Source organism: Bradysia coprophila, unplaced genomic scaffold (genome assembly GCF_014529535.1).
Source record: "Bradysia coprophila strain Holo2 unplaced genomic scaffold, BU_Bcop_v1 contig_232, whole genome shotgun sequence".
NCBI lineage: Eukaryota > Metazoa > Arthropoda > Insecta > Diptera > Sciaridae > Bradysia > Bradysia coprophila.
Genome location: NW_023503493.1, coordinates 6,218,592 through 6,246,387, shown reverse-complemented (window position 1 = coordinate 6,246,387; position 27,796 = coordinate 6,218,592). Strand labels below are relative to the sequence as shown.

Here is a 27,796-nt window from a genome sequence, read left to right as displayed (position 1 = left end):
CGAGATGATAGCAAATAGTGATAGTGAATTGGCTTAAACTTTGATCAACAAATCTGCTACTTCACTTGTTCGATGGTGAATCTTTTACTTCATTTTGTTGAACGTTACAGGTTCCGTTTTTGTCGCTAACAGATGATTCCAATACAAAAACATACGAATTACAAAAATCACAAAATCGCTCACGCTTGATTTCTGAAGCCATTTCAAAACTTAAAAATTTGCGGCTTGTATATCCTGAAAGAGCTCCAAAAAGTGCTCCAAAGTACACCGATAAACCTGACTAAAAGTAGGGGCCCCTTTGGACTTGGGTATGCATGATGGTTTTTTCACAAATTTTTGGTTAAGCGACTTGAACGAAATTTTTTGTCGGGTTTTCTGGTGTACTTTGGTGAACTTTTTATTGCTTTCGAATGACACCACTCTCAGTTATATAACTTATCTAATGGTGAAATTTTTTTTGAATCGGACACACCATTTTTGTTTCCGGACGTTTACGGTGCTATCGATAGGGAATTTCATGGTGATCATTTCGTAGAAGAAGTTTTTTTTTTAAACGACCTCTCCAGCTCGGGGCGACTCTAAGAAAATTTGAAAATTTCAGAATCATGACTTTTTCAGAAAATTTTACCGCGCAATGAAACGACCCGCTCGGTTTTGATCTAATGGTAGTTTGTAGAGAATTGACAGACGATTCTAATAAAAGTAACGTCGGGTCGAAAGGTTGTAGCTGTGAGTCAGGGTGAGGCATCAAAGTCCAATTTTATGGTTTTGTCAATGAGCACCCTAACCGATTTTTCATTTTATTGGCTTAAAATGAAGGCTAGCACATCCCATTTAACATATCAAAAAATTGGGAGGGGGTTTTTCAATTTTTTCAACAAATGTTAAAAAACTTTCTAATGGGTGCCTACATTCCTGAGATTTTTTAATGGAAATGTATGGAAATTTCGACTAAAAATGAAATGAATTGCTATATACTGGTTATCTCTGGTCTACCGAACAATTATATGCACTAAAAAGAAATTTAACATTTTTACTTTGTGAATGTGGACAACTTTCACTGATTTTTTCACCATCGGGAAGCTTTCTGGTCATGTCTAGCTCATCCACTGCTGGGTATAGCTTCAGTTGCTACTATATCTCATAGCCTGAGACCGCACCTTTCCAAAAATACCATACTTGCCCTATTCGCTATCTGGCTTGTATTCTTTACGATGTCAAATATGTGGGTAAGTCGACCTACTCGAAAGATTTTTGAGGCATTTTTTTAATTCCAATTTTAACCGAAATAAAGTTACAAATTATGTCAAATATGGTTGTTATGGACTCATTTAATAAAGTTTACACGCAAGGTGATTCATTCTGATATTTCCTAACACTACCAGTAGTCATTTGGTGACCAGAAGTACTCAATGATCTGTATGTCTATAGACCTGAACTTTGTCAAGAAATATCAGAATGTATCACCTTGCAAGTAAACTTTATTAAATGAGTCCATAACAACCATATTTGACATAATTTGTAACTTTATTTCGGTTAAAATTGGAATTAAAAAAATGCCTCAAAAATCTTTCGAGTAGGTCGACTTACCCACATATTTGACATCGTAAAGAATACAAGCCAGATAGCGAATAGGGCAAGTATGGTATTTTTGGAAAGGTGCGGTCTCAGGCTATGAGATATAGTAGCAACAGAAGCTACACCCAGCAGTGGATGAGCTAGACATGACCAGAAAGCTTCCCGATGGTGAAAAAATCAGTGAAAGTTGTCCACATTCACAAAGTAAAAATGTTAAATTTCTTTTTAGTGCATATAATTGTTCGGTAGACCAGAGATAACCAGTATATAGCAATTCATTTCATTTTTAGTCGAAATTTCCATACATTTCCATTAAAAAATCTCAGGAATGTAGGCACCCATTAGAAAGTTTTTTAACATTTGTTGAAAAAATTGAAAAACCCCCTCCCAATTTTTTGATATGTTAAATGGGATGTGCTAGCCTTCATTTTAAGCCAATAAAATGAAAAATCGGTTAGGGTGCTCATTGACAAAATTATAAAATTGGACTTTGATGCCTCACCCTGACTCACAGCTACAACCTTTCGACCCGACGTTACTTTTATTAGAATCGTCTGTCAATTTTCTACAAACTACCATTAGATCAAAACCGAGCGGGTCGTTTCATTGCGCGGTAAAATTTTCTGAAAAAGTCATGATTCTGAAATTTTCAAATTTTCTTAGAGTCGCCCCGAGCTGGAGAGGTCGTTTAAAAAAAAAACTTCTTCTTCGAAATGATCACCATGAAATTCCCTATCGATAGCACCGTAAACGTCCGGAAACAAAAATGGTGTGTCCGATTCAAAAAAAATTTCACCTAATGGCCTTAAAGAATGAAGACTTACTGTCAGTACAAAAGTGTGATTGTGGCCATATTACATCGCTATGCGAAATTTTTGGTTTTTGTTGAATTTTTCGATGTTTTTCAACGAAAACACCTTTTTTTTCATTTTCTCATTTCAAAATTCTCCTTAATTTGGAAATTCGTTGTGTTATTCTGGCTCCGTAATGATTACCCGGCATTGATCGGCTCGTTCGAGTGGAGTACAAAATTTAACGTATGTTACGATTCTAAATTCGACGATGGAAATGTTAGAGCTAAAAATTTTAGAATTTTTTTATAATTTGAAAGTACATCATAGAACGAAAAGGAATAATTTTATCATAAAAATATTTGTTTAGAGTCATGACATCTTATTACAATTTCCCGCAACTTCCTGAGAGCCATTGACTTCAGTCGTAGTATGTTCATTGTTTTAGAATTAAAAAATATATTTCTTTGTTGCCGATGGTGCCTGACGAAACGACTTATTTGAAAAATTCAATTTCTCTTCACAATACGAAAATTCCAACCGGGGAAACAATCACAAAATACTTTCGCGAAAATATATTTCCTCTACGTGACACAAATATTCAATGGCAAGGTTTTATCCCAAACATAAAAAAACCTTTTTTCTTCTTTCGTGATTTCCTAAAAGCGTGCTTCTCGTTCAGAATTTAGATTTCAAAGACTCTTTCCAAATAAGAGGAAAATGAAAACAAATTTTTTCCGGTGTATATTGACACACTTGAGTGACTAATTCATTGTTTACACAAATCTTGTCCATTAATTCGATTAACGACTAAATTGTCACTTAACCTTTTGAACCGTTTGGTTTAAATAAAAATACCAGAAAAAAGACTAACGAAAAAAAATAATCTTTCGAACCGTTTTAAAGACAACAAAAAAATGTGCAGCAACACAAAAACCCATAACCATATGCACTTCCCCAACAGTTACTCTTTCATACGTTCGGCTGACTATATGGGTCTTCAGTTGAGCACTGTATGCGGGCAGTGTTTGTGATCATTCCAAATAATATTTATGAACCATGCAGCAACAACATAAAATACAATAAGGCACGAGAAATATGTTTTTTGTACATTTTTTTTTTGTAATGTCTTAAACGTTTTCTCTAAAGTTATTTCTTTACGGACCGGTTTTTTTTTTTGTTGGAATGGTAGAAAGAATCTCTGCATATCTGAAATGCTTGTCGTTATTTCGAGAAGAGGAATACGAACAAAAAAGAACGACCGAACGAACGAACAACTCTTCTTATTCTCATACATGTCTTGTGGATGCTCAGCAAAATATAATTAATACTTTAAAGTGCATCTCTACACGCTTGTAACTTTAAGTTTAAGTGTTACGAATGTTAGGAGAAGAAGAACAAATTTTGCCACGAGTTTCGTTAATCCTTTGCTTGTACCAGGCTTTTGTCTTTTCTTGTAAACTTATTTTCTGTGGTAGTTCCATTAAATTCATTCAGCAGAACATCAAGCTAACACATCATTCACTCAATTGGATTAATTCTAATTAGACAAATTGAACAACTCTCTCATCGCGCTGAAATTTCTAATAGGTTTCTGACTGGGTATGACACTCCAGATGACACTGTCCATATGAGAATGCAAGGGAATGGACATTTGGAGTCATTTTCAGTTGCGAGGGGGACATTACTTCAAAAAACTGCAGCCAGCACTTTGATTTTCCAAGACCTTTTTTTACTCAGCGACTTTTTAATAGATCCTGGATTTTCCAAAATTTTCATGACTTCGTGACATTTTCTGTACTTTTCAGGATTTTTCCTTGGAACCTGCTCTTAATAATTATGCTGAAAACGGCGCTAGCACATCACCCATCCAGTCTGTAACTTCTTTCGTTTAAAGTATCGCTTAGTGTTCGACACAGAATCTTTTACTTCATTTGTTTAATAATACATTTTGATATAATAAGAACCACACTTGCCGGAAATATTCGCTTATTTTGGTCGCTGTTGTCGATAACAGATGACTCTTCTTAGTAACTCAGTTTTTTTCTAGAAATTACCTCGGATACCAACTGCAGCAATAGTTCAGAAATCATTTTCCCTGTACAAACAACGAAACCGAAGCACTTCTTTTTCTCTTTTTTTGTTGTCAAAATTGCACATTTTTTGATCCTGTTTAAGAGGATAAACCATAAGTGACATGAGATCTCCCCATTTTCGTATAGCCTTCAAAATTGCGCGAGACATAATTCACTGTCCAAAGGAAAGACAATCACTCAGACACCTCCTGCACACAGTTCAATGTACCTCCATTTTTGATTAGTTTATTACACATTTCACTAAGGGCATCCGATATCAGCACACAGCATCAGGGTTAATTTCATGGGATAAGCTCTCATCTGTGCATAAATTAATCTGTTCCGCAATGTACACAAACAATTGACAATAAATTCATTTCATGTCGAATGCAACACCGCCCTTTTTGTGTGAGAAATCAAATTGTTAGCCAGGGAACATATTGCACGACATTCGAGGCGCACCAAGATTAATTGAATATTTGCATATTTTGAACCGAGAATTAATTAACTTAAGGTAAAATTGATAAAAATCTCTTGTAATTTATATGCTTCTTCGAAAACACACCAGCTCGGAAATATACGAAATGAACTGGTACGTGATCACAGGCAGTTATAAAATGCAGCGAGATAGAGAGAGAGAGAGAGAGAAGAAAAACACACGAGAAGAAATTGCAAACAAAAGAGTGTACTTAAGAGGACCGTATTCCATTCGTTATTCCACTTATTCATTCATTCAAATTTAATAATTTTTTATATCTTAATATTCTGCTGTGTACACTAAATCCATAAATGATTGTGGCACACCACAAAACGTACAAGATAATAAAACACAATTAATGGTATGCTATATACACCACCGACCGCAGAGCAGCATCAACAAGAACAACAACCCTAATTAAGACAGTCAAGAATTGTTTTAATTGGTTTTGGTTGGCCGTAATTACATTAGTCCGCCAGAAAGTCTTCTTTTCTCATGTTCATAAGATGTTATTGTCGGTTTCTGCTTGATACTCTGAATATTTTTGCGTTTGCTGAAGTCATAATTATTTTTATTGTGTTAAACCAACTCTCAATTGTCGTGTGCACCGTACATCCAAATGGTTTGCTGGATAAATCGCTGTTGTCATTGCTACATGTATATAAGTTGTACTACCCAGTTTAAAGTAACGAATTTATGGCGCTTTTGATTTATGGTAAAAAGATGTAATGCGAAATGTAGCGACGATGGGAACGGGGGAGACGAACATAAAGTTTGAGGGAACAATTTTTATCATCTCGTAAGTGAGTTTGTGCGGCAAAGAAAATCCTCTATCCGAGAACATTTTAACTTTTATTTCTTTTCCATCCACTTTTACTGTATCAACGGAAGTGTTTTTTTGTCTTCCATTTCCATACTACCAAGACCTGTTTTTAGAAAAGAATATTTAGAGAAGACACTTCGGAAAATTCGAGAAAATAATTTCCTAAAATAATCCCCGTCTCAATCCAAAACTATTATTTTTCCCCAGATGCCTGTGGTCTATCTGATGTTGCTCACATTGAATCATTGCAAGAGAAATCTCAATGCGCTCTCGAAGAATATTGCCGTACACAATACCCAAATCAACCAATTCGATTCGGTAAACTACTACTCCGTCTTCCATCTCTCAGAATGGTATCACCAGCTGTAAGTTTTTTTTTCGTTTTATTTACACCAAGACCGGTTGGTAATTTAATTTACAGAAATTACTGGAAGTGGGACTCGGCCGCAACGTTGTCATGTGAAGTCCGAAATTTACTGAAATAAACCAAAAAGTTTTTTCGGTAAATTTCGGTAACTTTCAACAATTTCATACTTCGACTTGACATGACGAGCTTAGGACAGAATCCCACTTGCAGTAATTTTAGTAAAACAAAATTACCAATAAGAGGCCCTGGTTTGCACGATAAAAATCAATCCATAGAGCTAAAGTACCAATCGGTACATATATATTCCGTTCACAGGTCATTCAACAATTGTTCTTCTCTCGATTGGTGGGTAAAACGCCAGTGGAAACACTGATACGAGACATACTGTTAACTGGTGGTGGTAATTGTTCCTGGCCGTATCTAACACCGATGTGACATCCATTATGGAGACATTTATCGCCATCTGATTAAGTGCTTAAATGAAATGATCGAGTACCTTAAACAAAATCACCAACAAAATGTTTTGCGTTGTGCCGTCAGAGAACAATGCTGTGACGAGGAAACAAAGAAAGACGCAAAATATTTTTGAGTAATTTATTTTGTATTTGAGCGATTTGAAGCAATATTGAATTTCAAGCCGAACTAATTAGTTGAACAATATACCTATCTGTGATATTGAAAATGAATAAAGAGAAAAAATGATCCTTGGAAAAATTGATTTTTTTTTAATTGATTAAGCAACGTTTAACATTGAGATTCGGCTAGAGTTCTATTGTATGGTGAACGGACTCTTCCTGGTGATTGCGCAAAAAACAACATCAAAATGGTGGTAAGTGAGTAAGAGTCTTTTTATTGCGCAATGGAAACCCATGGCATCTCTATAAAGTGATTGAGTTAATTTTACATGACCAGAGCTTTTCCGAGTTTTTAAACTTTAAATTGCGACATGGAAATGTAACATTTCAATTTTAAAAATGAACCGGTCGTACCGAATTTTGTCAAAATATTACATTTACTTAAAGTATAATTCAAGTAATTTCAAGTAATCAGTTGGAACTTAAGAGCGCTCACCCCTTGGTAATTTTCTAGCCTACATTTGTGCGCAAAAATATTGTTTTTTTGATGATTTCTCTGAACCAAAATCTTTTTTTGAAATTGTAAAACCATTAAAGCATGCAAAAATGTGGTACTCTTAAGGGAAAAATTGGTTTGTGGTAGATAGTAGGGTGTAGCGTTTTGCAGTCTTTTTTTTAATTTTTTTAAGGCCTGCGGGTAGGCTCGATGCAGAATGGTCTACCGATCACGAAAAAAAAAAATTTAGTTCGAAGCTCCCTTGCGCACCTCTGAAAACCGACTTTTGGAACCGCTTTTTGCATAAATTCTGTGAAAAATAAAAAAAATTGGTTTTTCTCGTACCATTTTCAACACATTGGAAGGTCAATGAATCTGCAACCCGATGAAACTTTACGTCGAGTCTATATTCGTTTGAAAGCTCTTGAAATTCCCTTTAAAATGACCTACGACACGACTATCTTGCTTTCTAGTCACAGATTTTACAAAGCTTTAATTCCAAAAAATTTCTGGAAAAGGCATGGTCGGGAACACTTTTTGTAATTTTTCATTGGTGAGTCGAATGTTTTTAAATTTTAAAGTATGCCAAATTGAAGCCACAGTCTCTACGAGTAGTTATCATATACACTTAACAAATTTGTTTCAACACAAGCGTCAGAACTGCTCTCACTATGGCTCTGTGACCAAAAAGTCGGTTTTCAGAGGTGCGCATGGGAGCTTCGAACTTTTAATTTTTTTTTGTTATTTTCGTGACCATTCTGCATCGAGCCTACCCGAAGGCCTTAAATAAATATAAAAAAAAACTGCAAAACGCTACACCCTAGTAGATTGCTTAACCCATTTGGAGAAACCTTTGCAAAACACATAAATTTCCACATTTGCAAAGGTTTCTCAAAGTGGAATAAGGTATCATCCACAAACCAATTTTTCTCCTAAAAGTAACACATTCTTCCATGCTTTAATGGTTTTACTTTTTCAAAAAAAGATTTTGGTTCAGAGAAATCATCAAAAAACGAATATTTTTGCGCACAAATGTAGGCTAGAAAATTGCCAAGGGGTGAGCGCTCTTAACGCAATACTAATTCATTAGAAATCTTTACAATAGAGTGGGTTGTAGGTGTTCACTCTGAGTATGTTCACTTTAGCGGGAAAAGGTTTTTTTAAATATATTTTCCAGAAATTTCTCAAATTTTTCTGTATTTTCCTAAGTTTTTCCAAAAATAAAATAAACCCGAGCCGGTGACGAGTCTGACAACCTCATGGAAACACATCGTACGCAAAATTCCAACCTAGGCACACAATTTTGAACAGGAGTGGGATTTTCATTGCTACATACGTTCCTTTAACGCACGACTGCGTGAATATGTTTATGAAATAGCTATTTTGCTAACTAGTAAGCTCTTGGGGTTGAATATAAACATTCAACCACTGTTTCGATCTGAGAGAAAATTTATATGACGTTTTATATTTGACGTTTTGCATTAATATGCATGCAGTTCAAAAATACCATTTCCATGGCGACAGTGGTACTCGATACAATTCTCTTAGAACATTATACCGATTTGCGCACGAACAAGTCTAGCAAATCATAGTCGAAATGAAATTCCAACTCATCACCAAATTTGCTAACACGTGGCCAGTCAGTGGTTTCTTTACCAAAAGCCACCACTTGAGCGGATCTAAGCAAAGGTTTGCACATATATTCATGGGGTTGTTTGACGCAATACATGTGAGATTCCCGATACGAGCCGAAGGCGAAATGAAGAACCTATGTGGTCAGGTAAGATCATGTTGTCTTCTACATTTTTCTCCATCGTGGTTTCACTGTTAAAAATCGATTTTAAGAATGTGCAGGCCAAAAATTGACATTTAAGTAGTGAGGTTCTTTCTACCACACCATGGGCTCACCTAATCCGTAATTCGTTCCCTAAAATTTTGAGGAAATTTGCTACAAATTAACTGATCCTTCATTTCCATTATAACTATTTTGTCTCGTTAAATGATTTCCAAAAATTTCCCTCGGCTACAAAAAAATACCTCCGACATTCCCCACTCACAAAGTTCACAATTAATTAAATCCATTTTCCGCTCAGATAATTTCTGCATAATTACGTGCCACTACAACAATTATTTTCCACATAAAATATGATAATCCGCCTAAGCTCTGTCTCTATACTTTCCACCGTTTTCTAATTCAACAAATCATAAAGTCACATATTAGAAAATTCCATTCCTGGAGGCTATAACCTCGACGGGCAAAATGTATGTGCGATGCTAATGAAAATTATGTCGTATAACATTACACACACACACCCCATCTGATTTCTACATATATTCCAATTAGATTCCTATGCCACAATTGTCGTCACGTTATGCGATATATCTTGCTACAACAATGCGCTGGGATTCATATGTAAATGTATTATTTTTCGGTATGGCGATGTGGGAACAGAACAATGCAAACATGTTTTAATCGCCCAAGGGCAGTTTAAAATGTGTACACCATCAAATGGGGGGTGTCGATTTAAAATCTGCACTTTTTACATGTGATATACAACAAACAATCAGGGGGCACTTACATTTATGTGTAATTCTTTCAATCGTATCTTTGTTTAAATTTTTTTTTTAACAAAACACCGGTTTCAGGAATAGTAGGAGACTTAGGTAATGTAAAAAAAAACTGAAAACTTTGTTCATACAAAATAGTTCTGCATTTGACAGCTGTCACTACGATCTCTCATCGCGTTGTTAAAAATTAAAATCTTGTACTTCATAAGTTCAGCATTACATTTGATACAAAGGAACCAGCGCTCAATACTTTTTTTTTCGTCGCTTTCGATTACAGACTTCAAAATCAATCGAGAGGGCTGTTGCGGTATAATGGACGAATATATATCTAACAGAGATAGGTAAATTTTCAAAAGAATCACTCAAGCGAGAAAGTAAAAATATAGTAAAGTGTTACCATGATGGAAGTAGAAGTCGTAGAAGTAAACAATTCTAGTCATTTCGATGACAACAGAGAGCATAAATTGAAACATGTTTCGAGTTCAATAAAAGAAAAACTCGGCAATTGTCAATTTGTCGCATTCGGAGATTGCATGCAAAAATACTACACATCTCTACAACCCTAACCCCTGTAACATGAAAACATGAAAATTCAAAATAAAAAAAAACGTAAAACAAGACTGTTGTATGCTTCAAATAAATATGTAATTTTATATTATTGAAAATGAAAAAAAAAATGAGTCGACCACATGTGCTGTCATATACTGAATTGTATTGTTGCGGCAAAAAATGTATTGATCCAAGTCATCTCATATCTGTTATAATGAAAATCAACAGAAGAGAAGGGTAAGACTCATGGCTTAGTGAAGGGTTTTCCAGCTAACCGTCACAAATGATTATAATACCTAAACAACATTGAACGTTTTGTACGGATGTCAATCAGCAGCGGAGAGTTTTTTTTAGAACCAGATCGACAGAGGTGTGTAGTATACCGTTAAGTATAATAATAAGAGAAAATAGCAGATCCTATTTTTGGAAAAACATTTTCCTAAGTTTTCCCACGTTTCCACAAAAAAAAGGTTTTAAAAATTCGGAAAAATCGGGAAAAATATGAAAAGGTTCGAGAAAACTCGGGATAGTATTTTCCCAAGAAAAAATCGATGGAAAATTTTCTTACAGTGTTCTTACCAAATAAGCGACCAAATAAGGTATGACAAGTAGTCTAAATTTTTGATGAAGACGATAAGCTGCTGGATCGGGTATCGTGAGTCATTTATCGTTTTGAGGGATTCTTTTGAAAAACAGTCTGCCGAAATCGGACGCATTTTCTAGTGGATTTTTTGATATGTGCCTAGATAGGTATTGGTCCCTAGCAGAGATGGGCCCGTAATATTACCGTGTAATATTACCCGGTAATATTACGTAAAATTACGTAATATTACTCGAAGCTCGGTAACATTGGTAATTTAAAGCCTCAGTCAACATCTTGTAAATTTTAATCATTTTTAACAGAAATTACTTGTTTTTAGCAAATTCAAGTGTATTTTATCGTATAATTTTGTTCTATTGAAACGGTAAATTGGCCTATAGCCCTTCTATTTAATTGTGAACTGCTTAACTGTCAGCCTAGTTAAAAAACTTGTTCAAAAACAGTCGAATGTGCTACAACCGAAATTGATAATTAATAGAGCGTGGATTTTTACGATTTCTCTCAGAGTTGTCACTGAATGACGCTGTCGGCAACTCGGTCTTCTGTCACTTCATAAGAACAATTTTTCCACGCTCTAGATCGAAAATTTAAATTTGTTAGCAAATGAAATTTCATTTCAAATTTCGTATTTTAAAAGACCGAGTTGCCGGCACTGCCATCGTTGAATATTGTGGTAGCGACATTAACAATTGTTACAATCTATGCACAAATATCTAGCGTCATAATGTAACATAAGTGCTTTCAAATCTTCGTTTTGACTCTTGTACCGAATAATAATCCGAATGGTCGAAACAAACATTTGGAAACTGCTACGCAAGAAGTAAGATTTCACATAATCTATTGTCTTGTTCAGTAAAACTATACTTTGCTGAGCAAAGCTCAAAGTGAAGCATGTAATAGTAGTTTACATTTCATGCAGCGAAAGTAATTCATTTATGTGATAAAGGTGTTTTCAAACAACAAGCTTCAGTTACTGTGTAAAAACGCTCAAGCAAGTTGCTCAAAAACACACAAGTGAGTTTCTGAGTACTACAAAATTCTTTCATAAGCAATCAATTATGTAGCAGTATCGAATGTAGTCTGGTTTACCGTCTGACACATGTGAAAATTGAGTTTCACATAAAATTCACGAAAAATGGACAGAAAATAGTACACAGTGTAAAGGATCATTTTCGCAAAGGGCATATCTTTTTTTTTCCTTCATTCACTTTCTATGTAACACTTACTCATAGATATTCTAATGCGTCCGTTGCCAATTCGCAACGTTAAAAATATCGAATCTTCTCTTTGCATATTGCTTTGTAAGTTTCAACTTTCGCATGAGTCTGGTAGTAAAATGTCTAATTCTTACAATTTTGTATTGGTAAATTACGTAATATTACCAAAACATCGGTAATATTGGTAATTTAAGATTTCGGTAATATTACCCAATGTTACGTAATATTACCGTAATATTACCGTAATATTACGTAATATTACCGACAAGAAATAAATTACCGGTAATTTCCCATCTCTGGTCCCTAGATGCCAAAACAGGACGGGATGGCTCAGTGGTTACGTACTAGCCTTCCACCAAAATGATCCGGGTTCGATTCCCGTGACAGACAAATTCCGCATGGAATTTTTCTAGCGATTATATCGCATTGGTAACGTCCTTAGTTCACTCAAGCTTCATAATTTGGGTAGTTGCGGTGTGTATGGTGGCTGCAACGATGTACACACTGAATGAATCGTATGACGTAACCCAAATACGATGAATTTGTGTACATATGTCTAGCCTACATTAAGGCGAGATATCAATTTCGCACCTAACTTTCCTCAGAGAGTAATTACATACTGCGAGGCGTGGTTCGGAAGTCACATAAAGCCGGTGGTCCAGACTGAACTTGTTATTGGCTGTAAAAGGCTGTTAGAACGGTCTCAAAACCAACAAATAAATAAATAAATAAATAAAACCACTTTCAAAAAAATTCGTCTAAGCTTGTGTGGCTAGTGAGAGGTGACCAAAAACTGAAAACATGCAGTTTTCTTATGGAAATTTCTCGTAGGCCACGAAACCTAAAAGGTCTTGTGGGGTGTCATTAGAAAAGTAATTGCATGTACTTTCGGGGCAGATTGGGTCTTGTTGGTTTTAAAATTCATCCACACTGAGTTATGAGCAGTTGAAAGTATGGGTGAAAATGAATAATTTCGGCGAACTTCTTACGGTTCCCGTGCATCCAAAAAGCAACAGAAATACAAAAAAACTGTTTTCCATCTAGGTACCAATACCTATCTAGGCACATATAAAAAAATCCACTAGAAAATGCGTCTGATTTCGGTAGGCTGTTTTTCAAAAGAATCTTTCTTTTTCTTACTTATCAACAAAAATCAATCGAAAATCGTAGGGGAAAGTTTGAAAATTTTAGTGTGACAGATGAGTAAATTTCTTCTGCGAAATTCACGTCTGCGTACATGTGCAAGTGATTACAGATCTTCAGCGCCAATATGAAGGCAAAATTCAGAATTCAAGAGATCTGCATCAGGTCAGATTCACTCAACATTCGGATTTTTGTTAAAATAATTACCCTCAAAGTTCAGCAGTTCCTCTGAATTTGTTCCTCCTCTACATTTTTCATTTTTATCTTTACGAATGCATTTAAAGTTCTGAATCTGTCCCCGTTACAGCCAGAGTAATATTTAAAAAAAAAACCAGTTAACAATACCGAATTTTCCTTCAACCGAAAAAAAAACAGAATTCCACTGGGAATCGAAGTTTATTTTCGTTCACTAATTATTTACTCAGAAACTTTATTAACCCAACGAATTCTTGTTATTTGATCACTGTCATCAATATGCTTTAACTGATGAAATAAATGTCGCTGTTCCTTTTCACTAATGTAAGCGTCCCAATTTTATAGCGCACACACACAATATAATATTCTCTAGAAACTCCTGATGTATACATATCTTTTGATCACCACATAATGTTATGTTAAAATGTGGCAAGTATTAATACATCATGGACGATGTAACTTTAGACTTTCAGTTTTCGACACGACATCCAGCATTTACATTAAGGTAGATAGATGATAGATATACATATGTACAATGTACACATATACGAGATACCGAATCGAGTCGAAATGAAGGGGGTAACTTTGATACCATGGCATGGTTCTTAATTGTAATCAAATATGGGACTATGATTTTTGTGATATAATTATTATGAAAATATGGTTAAAGGATTTTTAGGCTTTAGGGACATGGAATGACAACGTTAATTAATTAAACTAACATGGAGCGATGATGTAAATTTGTTTATTCAGGGTTGAGAATGTCTTCAAGTTAAAGTTGATGAATTTTCTGGTCGGTATACAGATGGAAAGGAAAATTAAGATTCTGTGCGATCTATTCGTTCGTTCTACTTGTTTTATACATTTTACAGCCGACAACATCCAGACTGATAAGCATCTTCTAAAGTTTTTTGGATAATTATGTTTAAAGGTTAGGAATTCGAAGAAAGAGGAACTGTTCGCCTTTTAAGAAAAAAACTGTTACGAAGTGTTCATACTTACCACTGATTGCGACAGTTCAAATGTTTGATTGATTTCAGGTTTACTTTAGGGGAGAGCGGATACCATTTTACGAAAAGCCTTTCCAAATTTTTCCAAAAACAACTTTTGGAAAAACAGGAAAAAATTTGAAGAAAAGCGGGAAAACTTAGGAAAATTAGGTAAGAAATGTGAAAAAGTTTTCCTAAAAATAGTCCCTGGTAAAGAGTTGAATAGCACAGGTTCCTAGGTTAAGGTTAAGATTTATGACGGAGATGGGAGACCATTTGAAAAATTAGACAACACACGCCGTCAACGGGTGTACATGCAACACAAATTGACGTTATCGGTACTAAATCATAGACGCAACCTAATAACAGATTCAATCAGATGTGACAACAACCTGATGAAGTGAATTACTTCAGTTGCGGTTAAGTTTCGAACCCACAACTGGCAATTCAATAATTTAATGTGAAGTCTCGACTTACGCACTGCGCTATTGAGTTGATTTCCTAAAGACATTTAGATAACAAAACAGGAGGACGGCGTCAAGACTGCATACACACTTTCAAATTTAACGTCTGAGCTGGTAAAACTGAATAAAAGTTGAGCCCTCAGATGAGCTATTACAGTAAAAAAAGTTCTAAACATTATCTATTGAGAAATTAACAAATTTGACTCTTCGATTAATCGTAGAATTAAAACCCCAAAAGTAAGGTCAATGCAACGAAACAACACTTGCTTTCATTTCGCTGATCAATATGTTTTAATAAGCCGGAAGCATTTCTCCATATTGCGATTACTATTAAATCTATTACTTCTTTTGTTCGATGTGTAGGCTTTTGATGCGGAATCTTTTACTTCATTTGTTTAATCAACAATTTTGCTATAAGAGAATGCATGAGAGAAGTCAACGCTTATTTTTGTTGTCGGTGCCAATAACAAATTAATGACGAACAGAAGTTTCTGATCAGAGCGTTCAAATGAAATGATAAAATTATTTTTCTTTTAACAAACTCTTCGAGTTTAACTACAATGTAAAACCGAACTTGCCAGACCATGAACCAGGGAATGAATCGATAGAAAAATCGTTGAATAAAAATCCATAAAATTTAATTTCCAGGTGCTGCGTTAAGTCAACCAATTTTTTTTTGTGGCACCGAAAGGTTCATGCATTTCATTTTCAACGATTTTTCCATACAATTTGCATATGGCGGATATATGCGGTTTGAACTTTTTCCTCTTTTTCCTCTTTTTTTTAATTAAATTTCAATTGAAACACACAAGTCCGCACCGCATATGCCACAGTGAACTGAAGGACGGTAAATATGTGATTCAATTAACAACAACACCGAAAAATCATCGGTTTTGGTGGTTAATCAACCTCATCTGAACTGGGGTGTCACACACGCTTTACCAACACACTTTTTATTTTGTAATATGGTTATGTGGCTGTGCGTTGTTGTGGTTTATTATATATGCACAAAGGAATTGTATTCGAGTGCATTCTGTAAGCTGGAGGCGTTATAAGTAGTTTTGATTTCATTTTCAAATAAATTTTTAATATTCTAAATAACGCGCAACAATGTACTGTCGCTGAATGCATGAGCAGTAATCTCTTGTGCGTAGATCTGAATGCGCCATAATAATAAATTCACTTCAGACGTTGATTTCTCATCATTAAGTCCTTTCAATGCACAACGATTACAGTGATGACAATGTTAGAACCTTTTTAAATGATTCAACTGAATGACATAAAAATAGAATCCACTTCAAATTGAAGCAATCATCCTATCTGCAACCACACAACGATTCCATCAAGGAAAATAATACAATTTGCATATACACACTGGATAAAGAGGTACGTATAGTACATTTATGGCAGAATGGAGTACATTTGTTACAACGACAACGTTCTATTACATTCAAAGCTCCTGGAACACTTAAAGAGACTGTGAACACTTCACTTGTAATAATTTAATGTGTTGGGTGTAGGGAGTATGTAGATAGATACACCACTCACACATGGTATGGAATTGTTGTATTATACACATTTGAAAACGTGAAGCCAAATAATGATAAATGTGAAGGATGCGTGCTATTATTTGCAAATTGTAGATACGTTCAAGATGTGAAGATGTGAACATACATCATGAATTTAATGTTACATTTTCTTGCGTAACAAGTAGCAAGAGTGGGTGAAAGAAAGGATTTTTTAATGGAAATGTGCTTACAAATACGAATGGAACATGAAACGCGCAAAATGATTCAGTTGTCAGAAGATGTAGGCCAAGTGTTTTTGTCTCATCGCAGTTGAAGTTGAGCAGAGCAAAAAGTTATACGTAAAACTATAGACCATTGCTCGGCCTTCACAAATCGTAAAAATACCAAATTGGTGTCAAATAGAGTGAATTTGAAATTTTTATTGCCTGCATCATGCGAAAGTTGACCATTACATAGCAGTTTGCCGTCTGCGAAAATGATCCATTATATCGGTTCATTTTCCGTCAATTCATTGGATGCAGCTACATAATTCGCTCCAGGTAGATCAATCGGTAGAGCGATGGACTCACGCCCTAAATGTCGCGGGTTCGACTCCCGTGTCAGACATAGTTCTTAGGATTTTTCCTAATCATAAATGATTGCCGAAAAGTGCTAAACACAGTTCTTGTACGTCATACGCATAAATCACAATCGTGATTCTAAAATGTCAACTACTTGCGGCACCTATGTTCTAATAGATGAACCACACAATTTACAATCCGCCAAAAAACCCTAAAGGGTGAAAGTGTGATTTTGTAAGTAGAAACAAGGACTTGCGTCACACTTTCACCCTTTAGGGTTTTTTGGCGGATATCAGTTCTTTTGGAAGTTTAGGTGTAAGCGTAACTACTTTTGTAAGCAACTCATGTCGACAACAGCTCAAATCCAACAAAAAATCCGATGGAAGTTTAGAATTGCCAGAGGAGTCATCTTTAATCCCAAAATTTAGGAACCAACCTTGGAACACCTCACTTATATCGAAAATAACCCAAATCCATCGAAAAATCCGATGGAAGTTAGGAAGTACCAGAGGAATCATCTCTCATCCCAAAATTTAGGAACCAACCTTGGAACACCTCACTTATATCGAAAATAACCCAAATCCATCGAAAAATCCGATGGAAGTTAGGAAGTACCAGAGGAATCATCTCTCATCCCAAAATTTAGGAACCAACCTTGGAACACCTCACTTATATCGAAAATAACCCAAATCCATCGAAAAATCCGATGGAAGTTAGGAAGTACCAGAGGAATCATCTATCATCCCAAAATCTAGGAACCAACCATTGGAACTCCTCATTTATATCGAAAATAACTCAAATCCATCGAAAAATCCAATGGAAGTTAGGAAGTGCCAGAGGAATCATTTCTCATCCCAAAATTTAGGAACCAACCTTGGAACACATGATTCATGGCGAAAATAACCCAAATCCATCAAAACACTTTGTCCAACATTCATAATTACTAGCTGAAAAAAAATTTCTACTGACACACACACACACACACACACACACACAAAACACGCTGTTATATGGCACTGTATGGAAACTTCCGGGAGTGCTAGCTCCCAAAAACGCTTGCATACCCCTACCCCCCATTTTTTAAAATCTTATTTTGATCTAGGGCCCGAGATTAACCTATAACCAAAATTTCAGGAAAATCGTAAGAAACGTTTAGAAGTTACGAAATCGTCCTTTTTCATAGGAACTAACTAACTAACTAACGTAGCCAATTTGAGTTATCTGAAAAAACGAAATTTTGCTTATTTTCATACAAACATCAATATTTCGAAGTTCAATATCTCGGCCAATTTTGAAGCTGCAGTAACGTGTGATACCTCGTTGAACTCGTATGGATGCCTAGATTTCAAATATCTATGTTTGGGGGTCGTTGGAGTTAAAGGGGAGAATTCAAAAAGTTGCTGTAAATATGCTCCGCCATCCTCAAAAAATTTTTGTTAAAACATTTTTGGTAGTGGACTTGCGTCACGCCCGCTAACTAACGTGCGGGCATGATTCACAAATGTAAAATCTTTCGAAAATATAGTTAACGCATAACAGGCCCATTGGCGTCTTAGGTGCTTGGAAAGCATCAATTTCCGGCCCATTTTATCCTATCCTATCCTACATAATTCGCTAATTCGGAAACAATTTTGTGATACTCACCAACTCACTGATTTGTTTTTGAGCAACTTGCTTCTGTAACTGTATTTTCGACAAGTAGTTATGTACCTCGCCTTCGGTTCGGATATACAAACTATACACTGGAAAGACATGTAATGAACTACTTTCGCAGCATCCATTGTAATTCACTATTATTGGAGACACTGTCGTTCCTGGCTTCAAGCAGTGACATTTTGAGGAAGTGACGTGGTCACTAGTTTTAACGGAATCTGTTTGATACTTTACTAATACTCTGTGACATAATCCTTGGATCTAGATCTAGATCAGCTTAAGAAAAAATACCAAAAATTCAGTCCCGCATTTAATCACGATCAGAAGATTTTTATGCGCTCCTGGATCCATGTTGTGAAATTTGAAACCCTTGTGTGACCGTCCGGCGTCCCAGTGAATCCACCACAATTGCTCGATCCGAAAGAAACGATTCCGATCAGCAAATTCTGTTTCATATTGACGACCGGCCCTCCTGCAGACATAATTGTTCTGACTCTATACTCACGTATTGACACAATCGAAATTTCCGCAGTCCATACCTGAATCACCAGCACATGCTCCTTTGGACCATACATACGTGCAGAGTTCCGTGTTCAATTCCTTACCGAGGTATTGTCGGCGACATTCTCCATTCGTAATGGTTCGCAGTTGTGCGATCTGCAAATCTTTCGGATATAACCGGAAAAAGCTGATGAACCAATACGGTAGGAAAGTCGGAGCACGTATCGGAAATGTGTAACCCCAGCCAGTTACAATGCATGGAACATTACCGGGAACATAATTGTCGTTGAAAGCGATTGGTTGAACCTTAAAATACAATCCATGTATCCCGTTACCATTCAATATCTTCTCACTTTTCTCTCAAACCTTATCGTTAAATTCCAATGGCTCCGTCAACGTTATGATGCCAATGTCACAAGTCTCCAACATTTCGTAACGCTCATGAATCTCATATTTATCAACGGCGTGACGAACACCGCCAACATCCCAAACTGCTGTGCCCACAACAACGGTTATATTTTCAACAGGCCAACCCTCCAAACAATGTGCGGCTGTGACAATGTGTTTTTCGGTTAGAATTGAGCCACCACAGAAGTGAATATATTGACCGTTGTGATAATTCAGTCCTTGCAGGGAGATTTGATAGGGAACCGCCTCAACTGTAGTCAGGCCACCGACAATTTTATGATCTAGGAAATTTTTCGTGTCGTTTTTAAAGTGAGCAAAATTTGTGACGCCTTTCAGATTACCAGTGTTATTCAAAGACACAACTTCACCCCGGCACAGCACAATAATCATACTAAAGACAACTAACGGCAAATTATGTCTTATCATGATCTTTTCATTAACCGACCGGATCTTAAACAATCAATGAACTGAACTACTGGTGATGTTGTCGAATCGATAAAGAAATGCACAATGATCATTCCAACGAGCATTACTCAGTATGAGAACCACCATCAGTAAATACTTTTTCTTTTGTCTTATTACTTTCGTTTGTGTTTTTTCCATCAATTGGAACGTGAATTGATTGTTTAATTAATTAATTAATTAAAAAAAGTTTTTTGTTTGTTCTACTTAAATGTGGTGCATGTTGTGCTGTGTGGATTTGGTATTGCAATCGATGAATAAAGAAAATTCGACTTTGAAAATTGTTTGCTGGAATTTCGTGGCTAAGTTTGTTTCTGCTGTTTTACCAGCTGATCCACTCGCACAATCATGCGGCTTATCGTGCTTATATAGTTTTAAGTGTCATTGTAAATTTCATGTTACACTTACGGAATATACATTTACATTACTTAATCATGTAAAATACGGTACGTGCGCACTTCCATTTTTTTTTTGATGAATGGGAATAGAACACACATTAAAACAAAAATTTTGAAGCACAGACGTAATGTAATACAGTGGACGTCAGTGAAATTTGGACATGCTAACTCATAATAAGAAACGTGCTCATACGTCTTCATACGGTTTTACCACCTCCACCAAGACCTCCACGCTCGATTGTGTAAGCAGTTAAACCATATAAAGACGTATTATCAGTTTTGCTTGGTGAGTGGACCAGCTGAAGCGAATTCATGTCTAAATTTCACAGTATACTACAATGTGACTACGAAACACATAAAACCAGTGTGTTTGGATGAGTGGATCAGCTGGTAAAATAGGTGAAGCATATTAAGCCACAGATTTGGTTGTCACTGTAAATGTTGCACTTCAGTCCTCCTTAGTGGAGATGAGACTACAGAGTAGTTGTTATCTTGACTAATGTGATTGCAATTCCTGTATCTGGGTCTGCTACTACTGTGACCTCTGTCTTTTTGTTTAAACACTAATTCGCTCCTTAAAAATTTCTCATAATTAAACTAATGCGCCCAGGGCCAATATCTTGTCTATCTAAACATCTGTAAGCCTAAATTTGAGGTAAATTAATTTTTGGAAGTTAAATTTCCGATAAACTGATCACTGTTAACCAAAGATAACACAAGACTGAGACTCGAAATTTTTGTAATTAATTTTGGATTAAAAATATTGCAGCAACTAATAAATGTATCAAATGACAACAGTTCTAATGTATAACAAAATGCATGTGTACAGCATTCACAAAGGAATCTAGCAAATCCTTTTTGTACGCAACCCTCCTTTGATCCTACAACTTCAATACACGTTGTGTACCACAATCCACACACGCATAATGGATTTGATATTTCATTTTGCGTAACAAATCCTTTCATTTAGCAAACGCATTTTGGTGATGACTTTTGCGCAATGTGAATCATTTAACTACACACAGTTAAAAACCGCACTCATATGTGGCGGAAATCGAGGAAATGTGAATTGTAACTGATTTAACAAGTGGGGTATGTCGTGTTTTGATTGTGTGTATCGAAAAGTCTTTGATTTAATTTCGTACACAGATGAAGGGAGAGAATTGATGGGTCGTGGGGTTAGCTGAAATTATAACGATGGTCACATGAATTCGCAGAGATTAGAATTGTAAAGAGGAAACAGGAAAAAGAGTAAACAGGAAACTGCAACTTGTTACAAACATTTGCTATCGACACCGACTGTAATAATAAGCCCTGAGCACTGACCAATGTTCTCTTATATAGAAAAATGTACCAAAAAACATACTTTAAACAAATGAAGTAGCAGATTTGATTACTATACCGAGATACACTTGCCGTTAACAAAAATCATTTAACAAATTTCATTAGGCTGATATTTTTCGGGCGACTCTTTGACGTGCCGTAACCTTTGAAAATCAACGGCAAAACTAAATAGTATCCATGTTATGTCGCGTCTAACTCTCCCACATTCAATTACCCATTTTATACACCCAACACTAGGTCGTACACACATTTGTGTACGTTGAACTTTTATCTGTATCTGTAATGTTCAAAAGTTTTAGGATTGAATAATTGTTGGGGACACTATTTACCATAAATCTCTCGTCACACAGATTATAATGCGGTTTAGTATCCTCTTAAAGAAATGTTATCTGACCATCGCTTTTAAATGGTTTTTATTCGGTCGGAGGGAGTGCGACACATACTAAAACCACATAAATAAACGTTATTGAGACATTTTGTATGTGTAACAAAACAAGGATAATCTGTTACGACTATACACAGAGTTTAATCGTTTCAAAAGGCTGCTTATATCCTTTGAATATAAATAGCAGCTATTAGCCATTTTCATAATAGTTTTGAGGACACACCAGAAAATTAGTTGTGTGTTCGTGTTGACTACTGTTAGGCAAACACAGCACACACAGGGTGTCCTTAATTACTCCCATAAGATGTAACTTTTCCGTTTCGTTATCAATTAATGTCTTGGTTATGGATGTGTTCGATGCAGAAAAATCAAATTTTCCGTTAGCGTTTTGGCTTCAGGAGGAATATTGAATGAATTTCTCTTGTAAATTTAGTGATTGATACCATGAATATATCAGTTCTACGCATTGGAGAGGCAGGGTTCTGTAGAGTTCACTATAAGTGTCAGAGTGAGGTACTACTGCTCGCCATCATCTCAGTGGATGACGTTTCCGACTACAATTTTGTATTTGATTTCGATATTTGAATTGGTCAAGTTGACTAAGTCAACCATCGCTAAAATGGGTCAAATCGTCAGTAAAATAGGTCAAACCATCGGTAAAGTAGATCAAATCGTAGATAAAGTAGATCAAATCGTCGGTAAAGTAGACCAACTAGTCGGGAAAGTAGACCAGCCCGTCGGAAAAGTAGACCAACTCGTCGGAAAAGTAGATTGCAGTTTATATTATGGTTATTACGAGTTGTGGGCTCTCTGGATAAATAAATGGAAATTGTTACTCTATCCAGTAGATCAGATGTAATGGTCATAGTATACTGCCAGTACGTGAAATGCTAATTCTCACTGAATCTGCTGATGTTTCAGTAAACGTAACTACAATTTTTGATGATATAAGCAAACCTTATTAACCTTTAATGCCTCTGTCTGAACAATACAGCGATAAACATTTTATGTGGCTGAATTTTGGCATTACTTCTCCGCTCTGTTTATTTAAGTAAATATTTTGCATGAATGAATGGCAATATATTGCCATTAAGTGACAAATTCTACCAAACATATTAATACTTACTATCCCAATCATATGCAATAACTCCACTTTAATACCCTAATTGATTGCTACATGTTCAATATATCGTTTGCAATAATTTATTCATATTTCATATTCATATTTTATACGCAGGCGACCGATGTGCTTCATATATATAGTCATATTAGCAAAGAACACACAGAACGGAACTGCGAAGACATCTTTTCCATAATTTATTACAATTTACATAAATCTTAGGACCAATTTTTCGTTTATCATTTCACTGTAAAATATGTTCAATTCGAAATGATAATCTTATTTTATGGTCCCTAATTTTACATGTGAAGTTGTTTGCACCGTACATGTGTGTGTATACATGGTGTGGATGTTCGGCCTGTCACAATATAAATACCACGTTACATATGGCAGGCAGGGATATAAATCCTTTAACATTTAATATATCAGAGATATAAAAATGGAAGGATTTCTTTCGTTTTGTTCAGCCTTATCGGAACAATATTCGGTGTAATGGAGGGTGCCTTACATTTTTATCGATACTAGGTTTTTTCTTGTGTGTGGATTGGTTGCAATGATGTTGCGATGTTATCAGTTCCGTATTTGTTTACTGAAGACGTCAGATTTTATGCAAACAATGTTATCTGAATCCAATCGTTTCTGGCTATCTATCTAAGTCAAGAAGATTATGAGAATTAGTTCATGCATACTCTGCACAATACAAGCAAGCAGTGCTGCATACAAACTTAATAAGTCTACAAATTATATAATCCAAAATACCAAAATTTTAATGTTGACTCTACACTTGAAGGTAGTTGTAGAAAGTATGGCCTATTTTTGGAAAATTGATTTGCCAAAATTCTACCAAATTTGTTAGGATTTTCCCAAATTTGCTCAAATTTCGAGGATGAAACAACACGAGCCAATTCTTCCTCGTAAAATTTGCCAAAATACGGGTTTCGCAAAAAATAAACTTAAAAATTTTGATGGAAATTCAGAAAACGAGTTAGTCTCAAAACAAAATCAACCCTTGAGTTAATTAACTGCTTTCATCTGTTAATGGCAGCAACAACAAAAATAAGCTATGTGCTATGGCCTATGTGATATTTTGTAACAACATTCATGTTAACATTAATGAAGTAAAATATTTTGTAAATCAAACACTCGAAATAACTTCGATCAATCGAAGTAACAGATTCGAAAAAAAAAATTGTGTATATTCTTCCTGAATATAGAAGGGCTGGTATTACATATTTTGAGTTTAAGTTCTTATATATCGGTGTAGTGGGGAAAGAAAATCGAGGGAAACGAAGCGAAATCTACTACTTCATCAACTAAATTTATCTAAAATATGATCAAATTGTCTGTAAAAAGATTGGTGGAGTGGACAAAATAGTCTCCAAAGTATTAGATAAAATAATAATTTGATTCCAGCTGGGTAAAGTGCGATTTCAAAGCCCTAAACTGCAGAATTTGTGACAAATTGCGTACCAGTGAGATTCAAAATGAATGTTATACTTTTATGCGTTTGCTTCAGTTGGTCATTTTTTCATACACATCTCTCCACACGTACTATTAAATCAGAACGCAAACATGCACAGCACACTGATGTATGAAAACAGAGCTTACAGCCAACTGAAGCCAAAAAGTGGAACCTTATTGTTTAATCTCACTCAGGGCCTATTTTTGGGAAATTGAATTTTCCAAATTTCCTAAAATTTGCTTCAATTTGCTACAATTTGCTAATATTTTCCAAAACTTTCCAGAACTTGCCAAATTTTTTGATAGCAAATTCTAGCAAATTTTGGCAAATGTTGGAAAATTTTAGCAAATTTTGGCAAATTCTGGCAACTTGGAAAATTCAATTTCCCAAAAATAGACCCTGATCTCACTGTGTTTTGCCAAATTGTTGCTTAAATAAGTTGTGAAGACTATCTACAAGGACCTATTTCAAAGAATTTAAATTCTTGAAAGTGCATTTATGGCGCAGTGACCAGAAATGTAATAGAATATACAGAACAAACTGTTACATTTGAGCTCTTGCTTCCAAAAAGCATTTCCCTATACAGTAGACACTTTCCCTGAATAAGTGTGAAAGAATCTCTTGGTCTTCCGAACTGCATTAATCAGTCACTGTAACTGTAGTAGAACACCCAAATTTGCAACAACCAGTGAATAGTATTCATAATCATTCTTGCCCTAATTATTACAAGAAAACCACAAATCAATTTTCTATAATTGACAGACGCAAATTAAAATCAAAATTAAAAAAAAAACGAAAAATGTTGCCAAACCATAATTAACTCAACGCTTAAGTTACTTTCAATAAATCTCGGCGAACCAAGTACCAAACGTCTAATTTAACTACATTTACTAATTAAGTCATAAATCGAGTTAGTTAATTCATAAATGCCAACCTCATTACACAAATTTTATAATTATCAAAAAAATAACGAAAGCACAGAAACGGAAAAAAATTCACATGGAAAACTTTGAATCGGATCGAGTTAATAACTTAATATTTTATTGACGAGTAGCTATACTGTATGCACTGTCCATCGAAACAAAATATATTTTTTTTTACCATCTTCAATAAGCCTCATTAAATCTAAAGCGTATCGGTATTCTTTTCAGACGAATTATAACATTCAATAATTATCGGGGATAAATTGGTAAATCGAACTGGATCGCAACGATTCGGTTTGGTTCGGTGTAAATAGGAAAATAAAAATTAAGAAATAATATCGCTCGATATGTCTAATGAGATCTTGTCAGAACGGAATGATTGATAGATAATAAACGCTTGACTACAAAGAACCTCATTATGATCACGTATTATTGCTCGCACTACTTTCATACAGATGTTATTATAATATGTGATGTGTTTGTGAGTGTGCGGTGAATATTATAAACAAGAGAAAAAAAGAGTTTTAAGCTGTTTATTAATGTTAACCACTTTTTTATATTCGTATAATTGGAAAGAATTTTACGACCGTTTTTACCATCAGCCATTAGCCAACCGCACAGTTATTGCTTAAACGTTGACGAAACTTTTGCAAAATGTCCACTAGTTTGACCATAATTGGAAATATTGTGAAGTAAATTTGGGAAGAAGCAACGATCGTTGCTTTGAATTTATTTGCAGAATATTAGCTTGCATTTAACATCCTCAACCATAGCACTGTAGTACTAGGTAGTAATGCTCCTTTCATTAATAGGCGTCAAAAGAGTCATTACCGCATTAGTAATAAGAGCTACCGCCTACGATTGTTTGCGCTGTATGTTCCATATCGTTCTACGAAAGTAATTTATCTCTACAACAGAAACACAGAGCCTACATTTGCCTTCGAATATTGTCCAGTTAATGCTAGGAACAGTGCTACGCCTTAGTTTGGATGCACTATAAAATCAATGCTGGTTACAGGCACCTTAATAAATTGAGTAAATAATATTGGAATGCACATGTAGCAGCTAAAGGCAAGGGGAGCATTCACACAAGTCAAAATACAAAGTTCCATAGTTATTTACGTATCTGTTGTGGACGGTATATTTCAGGCAATTTTGCGAGTTGTAGCCCGAACGAAGTGAGGACGACACGCGAAAGTGTCTAAAATTAACCGTCCACAACAGATGCGTATACAACTTTTCATGCTGAGCGCCTAGATTACGAGAAAAATTCCGTAATTTATGGCCAAGGAATGAAATATTTATTATTTCTCGTGATAGATTTGAAATGCGGCTCTCAGCTATAATATAAAGTACACAGCTAGTTTAACTACAGTCTTCGCAATATGCATTCATTCATGTTACAGAAACAACTATTCTAATCATCTGCTGTCGCCAACGACGACTAGATTAAACCCTGAGCGCTGGCTGGTATAATCATATATAGCGAAATGATAAAAATATTGAAGTAATAGATTCTTCTATCAAACACTACGATATCCTTTATACAAATGAAGTATCAGATTTAATGACTTTGTTGAGATACTACTTGCCGTTTCTAAAGGTTGATACAGTTCTTGTTGAATATTTTCAACGAATTTTTAATCAATAAGCAATTGAGCATGTTGGTGTCTGTACACTGTTCGAAATGGAAATTTAAACTACTTGTCTAACGTTCTGTTCATTACTTGTTATTGAAATATTTGTTGAACAAGGGGAAGACTGCGTAGCGCATATAAATAATCAAATCTATCCACATACACAGAGAGAGGGTTAAAAAGTGTTTTGATTGATAAGTCATTTGGGATTCAGAGTTATATTGATATGGGAACCGTCGACCAGGATGGTGCTTCTCATTACATTCACTTCCATGAAACACTTGCATCACATCTGAAGGACACCCAATTATTGTAATTACAAATTACTGAACTTACACCTTCTAAAATGATGAACAAAAATCGTCAAATCGAGTCGAGGGTATGACACTGCGAATTTATTTCAAATCGAATGTAACGATGCATCCACTTTGTAATGCAATAAAGCGCAGCATTATGTACGTCCATACATATTTATACATATACCACCTTATGAATAATATTCATA

The 27,796-nt window shown here is 35.4% G+C and overlaps 2 protein-coding genes and 1 long non-coding RNA gene across 5 annotated transcripts in view; 1 reads left to right on the top strand and 2 right to left on the bottom strand.

The window, feature by feature from the left end:
* Positions 1-19,746, top strand: part of LOC119076088 (steroid receptor seven-up, isoforms B/C-like) — a 33,274-nt gene extending 13,528 nt beyond the window's left edge. For 2 of the 3 annotated variants that reach the window (XM_037182742.1, XM_037182741.1), the window contains exons 4-5: positions 5,953-6,110; positions 6,428-6,827. In XM_037182742.1, coding sequence (XP_037038637.1) covers positions 5,953-6,110; positions 6,428-6,547 — 278 coding nt within the window. In that variant the 3' untranslated portion in view covers positions 6,548-6,827. Of the gene's footprint in view, positions 1-5,952; positions 6,111-6,427; positions 6,828-11,050; positions 11,057-19,735 lie in introns of those variants that run through there. The other variant, XR_005087534.1, reaches the window with a different exon arrangement.
* LOC119076191 lies at positions 12,070-27,461 on the bottom strand. The gene is made up of 3 exons (XR_005087560.1): positions 27,451-27,461; positions 25,602-25,612; positions 12,070-12,186 (listed from the first exon to the last, which is right to left on the bottom strand). It is a non-coding gene; the product is annotated as an uncharacterized LOC119076191 (long non-coding RNA).
* Positions 18,949-20,105, bottom strand: LOC119076133 (trypsin-like). The gene is made up of 4 exons (XM_037182807.1): positions 19,902-20,105; positions 19,519-19,841; positions 19,191-19,458; positions 18,949-19,123 (listed from the first exon to the last, which is right to left on the bottom strand). The coding sequence occupies exons 1-4, from the start codon at positions 19,984-19,986 to the stop codon at positions 18,972-18,974; spliced, it is 828 nt and encodes a 275-aa protein (XP_037038702.1). The 5' UTR covers positions 19,987-20,105; the 3' UTR covers positions 18,949-18,971.
* Positions 27,462-27,796: the final 335 nt, after the last annotated feature.

What these genes read in the sequence shown, in the direction of transcription:
- LOC119076133 (XM_037182807.1), bottom strand. Translation starts at nt 19,986, where the DNA reads ATGATAAGACATAATTTGCCGTTAGTTGTCTTTAGTATGATTATTGTG. An exon ending in TGTGTCTTTGAATAACACTG is followed by an intron (nt 19,842 to 19,901) that starts GTAATCTGAAAG and finishes AAAATTTCCTAG; the next exon opens with ATCATAAAATTGTCGGTGGC. An exon ending in CATTGGAATTTAACGATAAG is followed by an intron (nt 19,459 to 19,518) that starts GTTTGAGAGAAA and finishes TTGTATTTTAAG; the next exon opens with GTTCAACCAATCGCTTTCAA.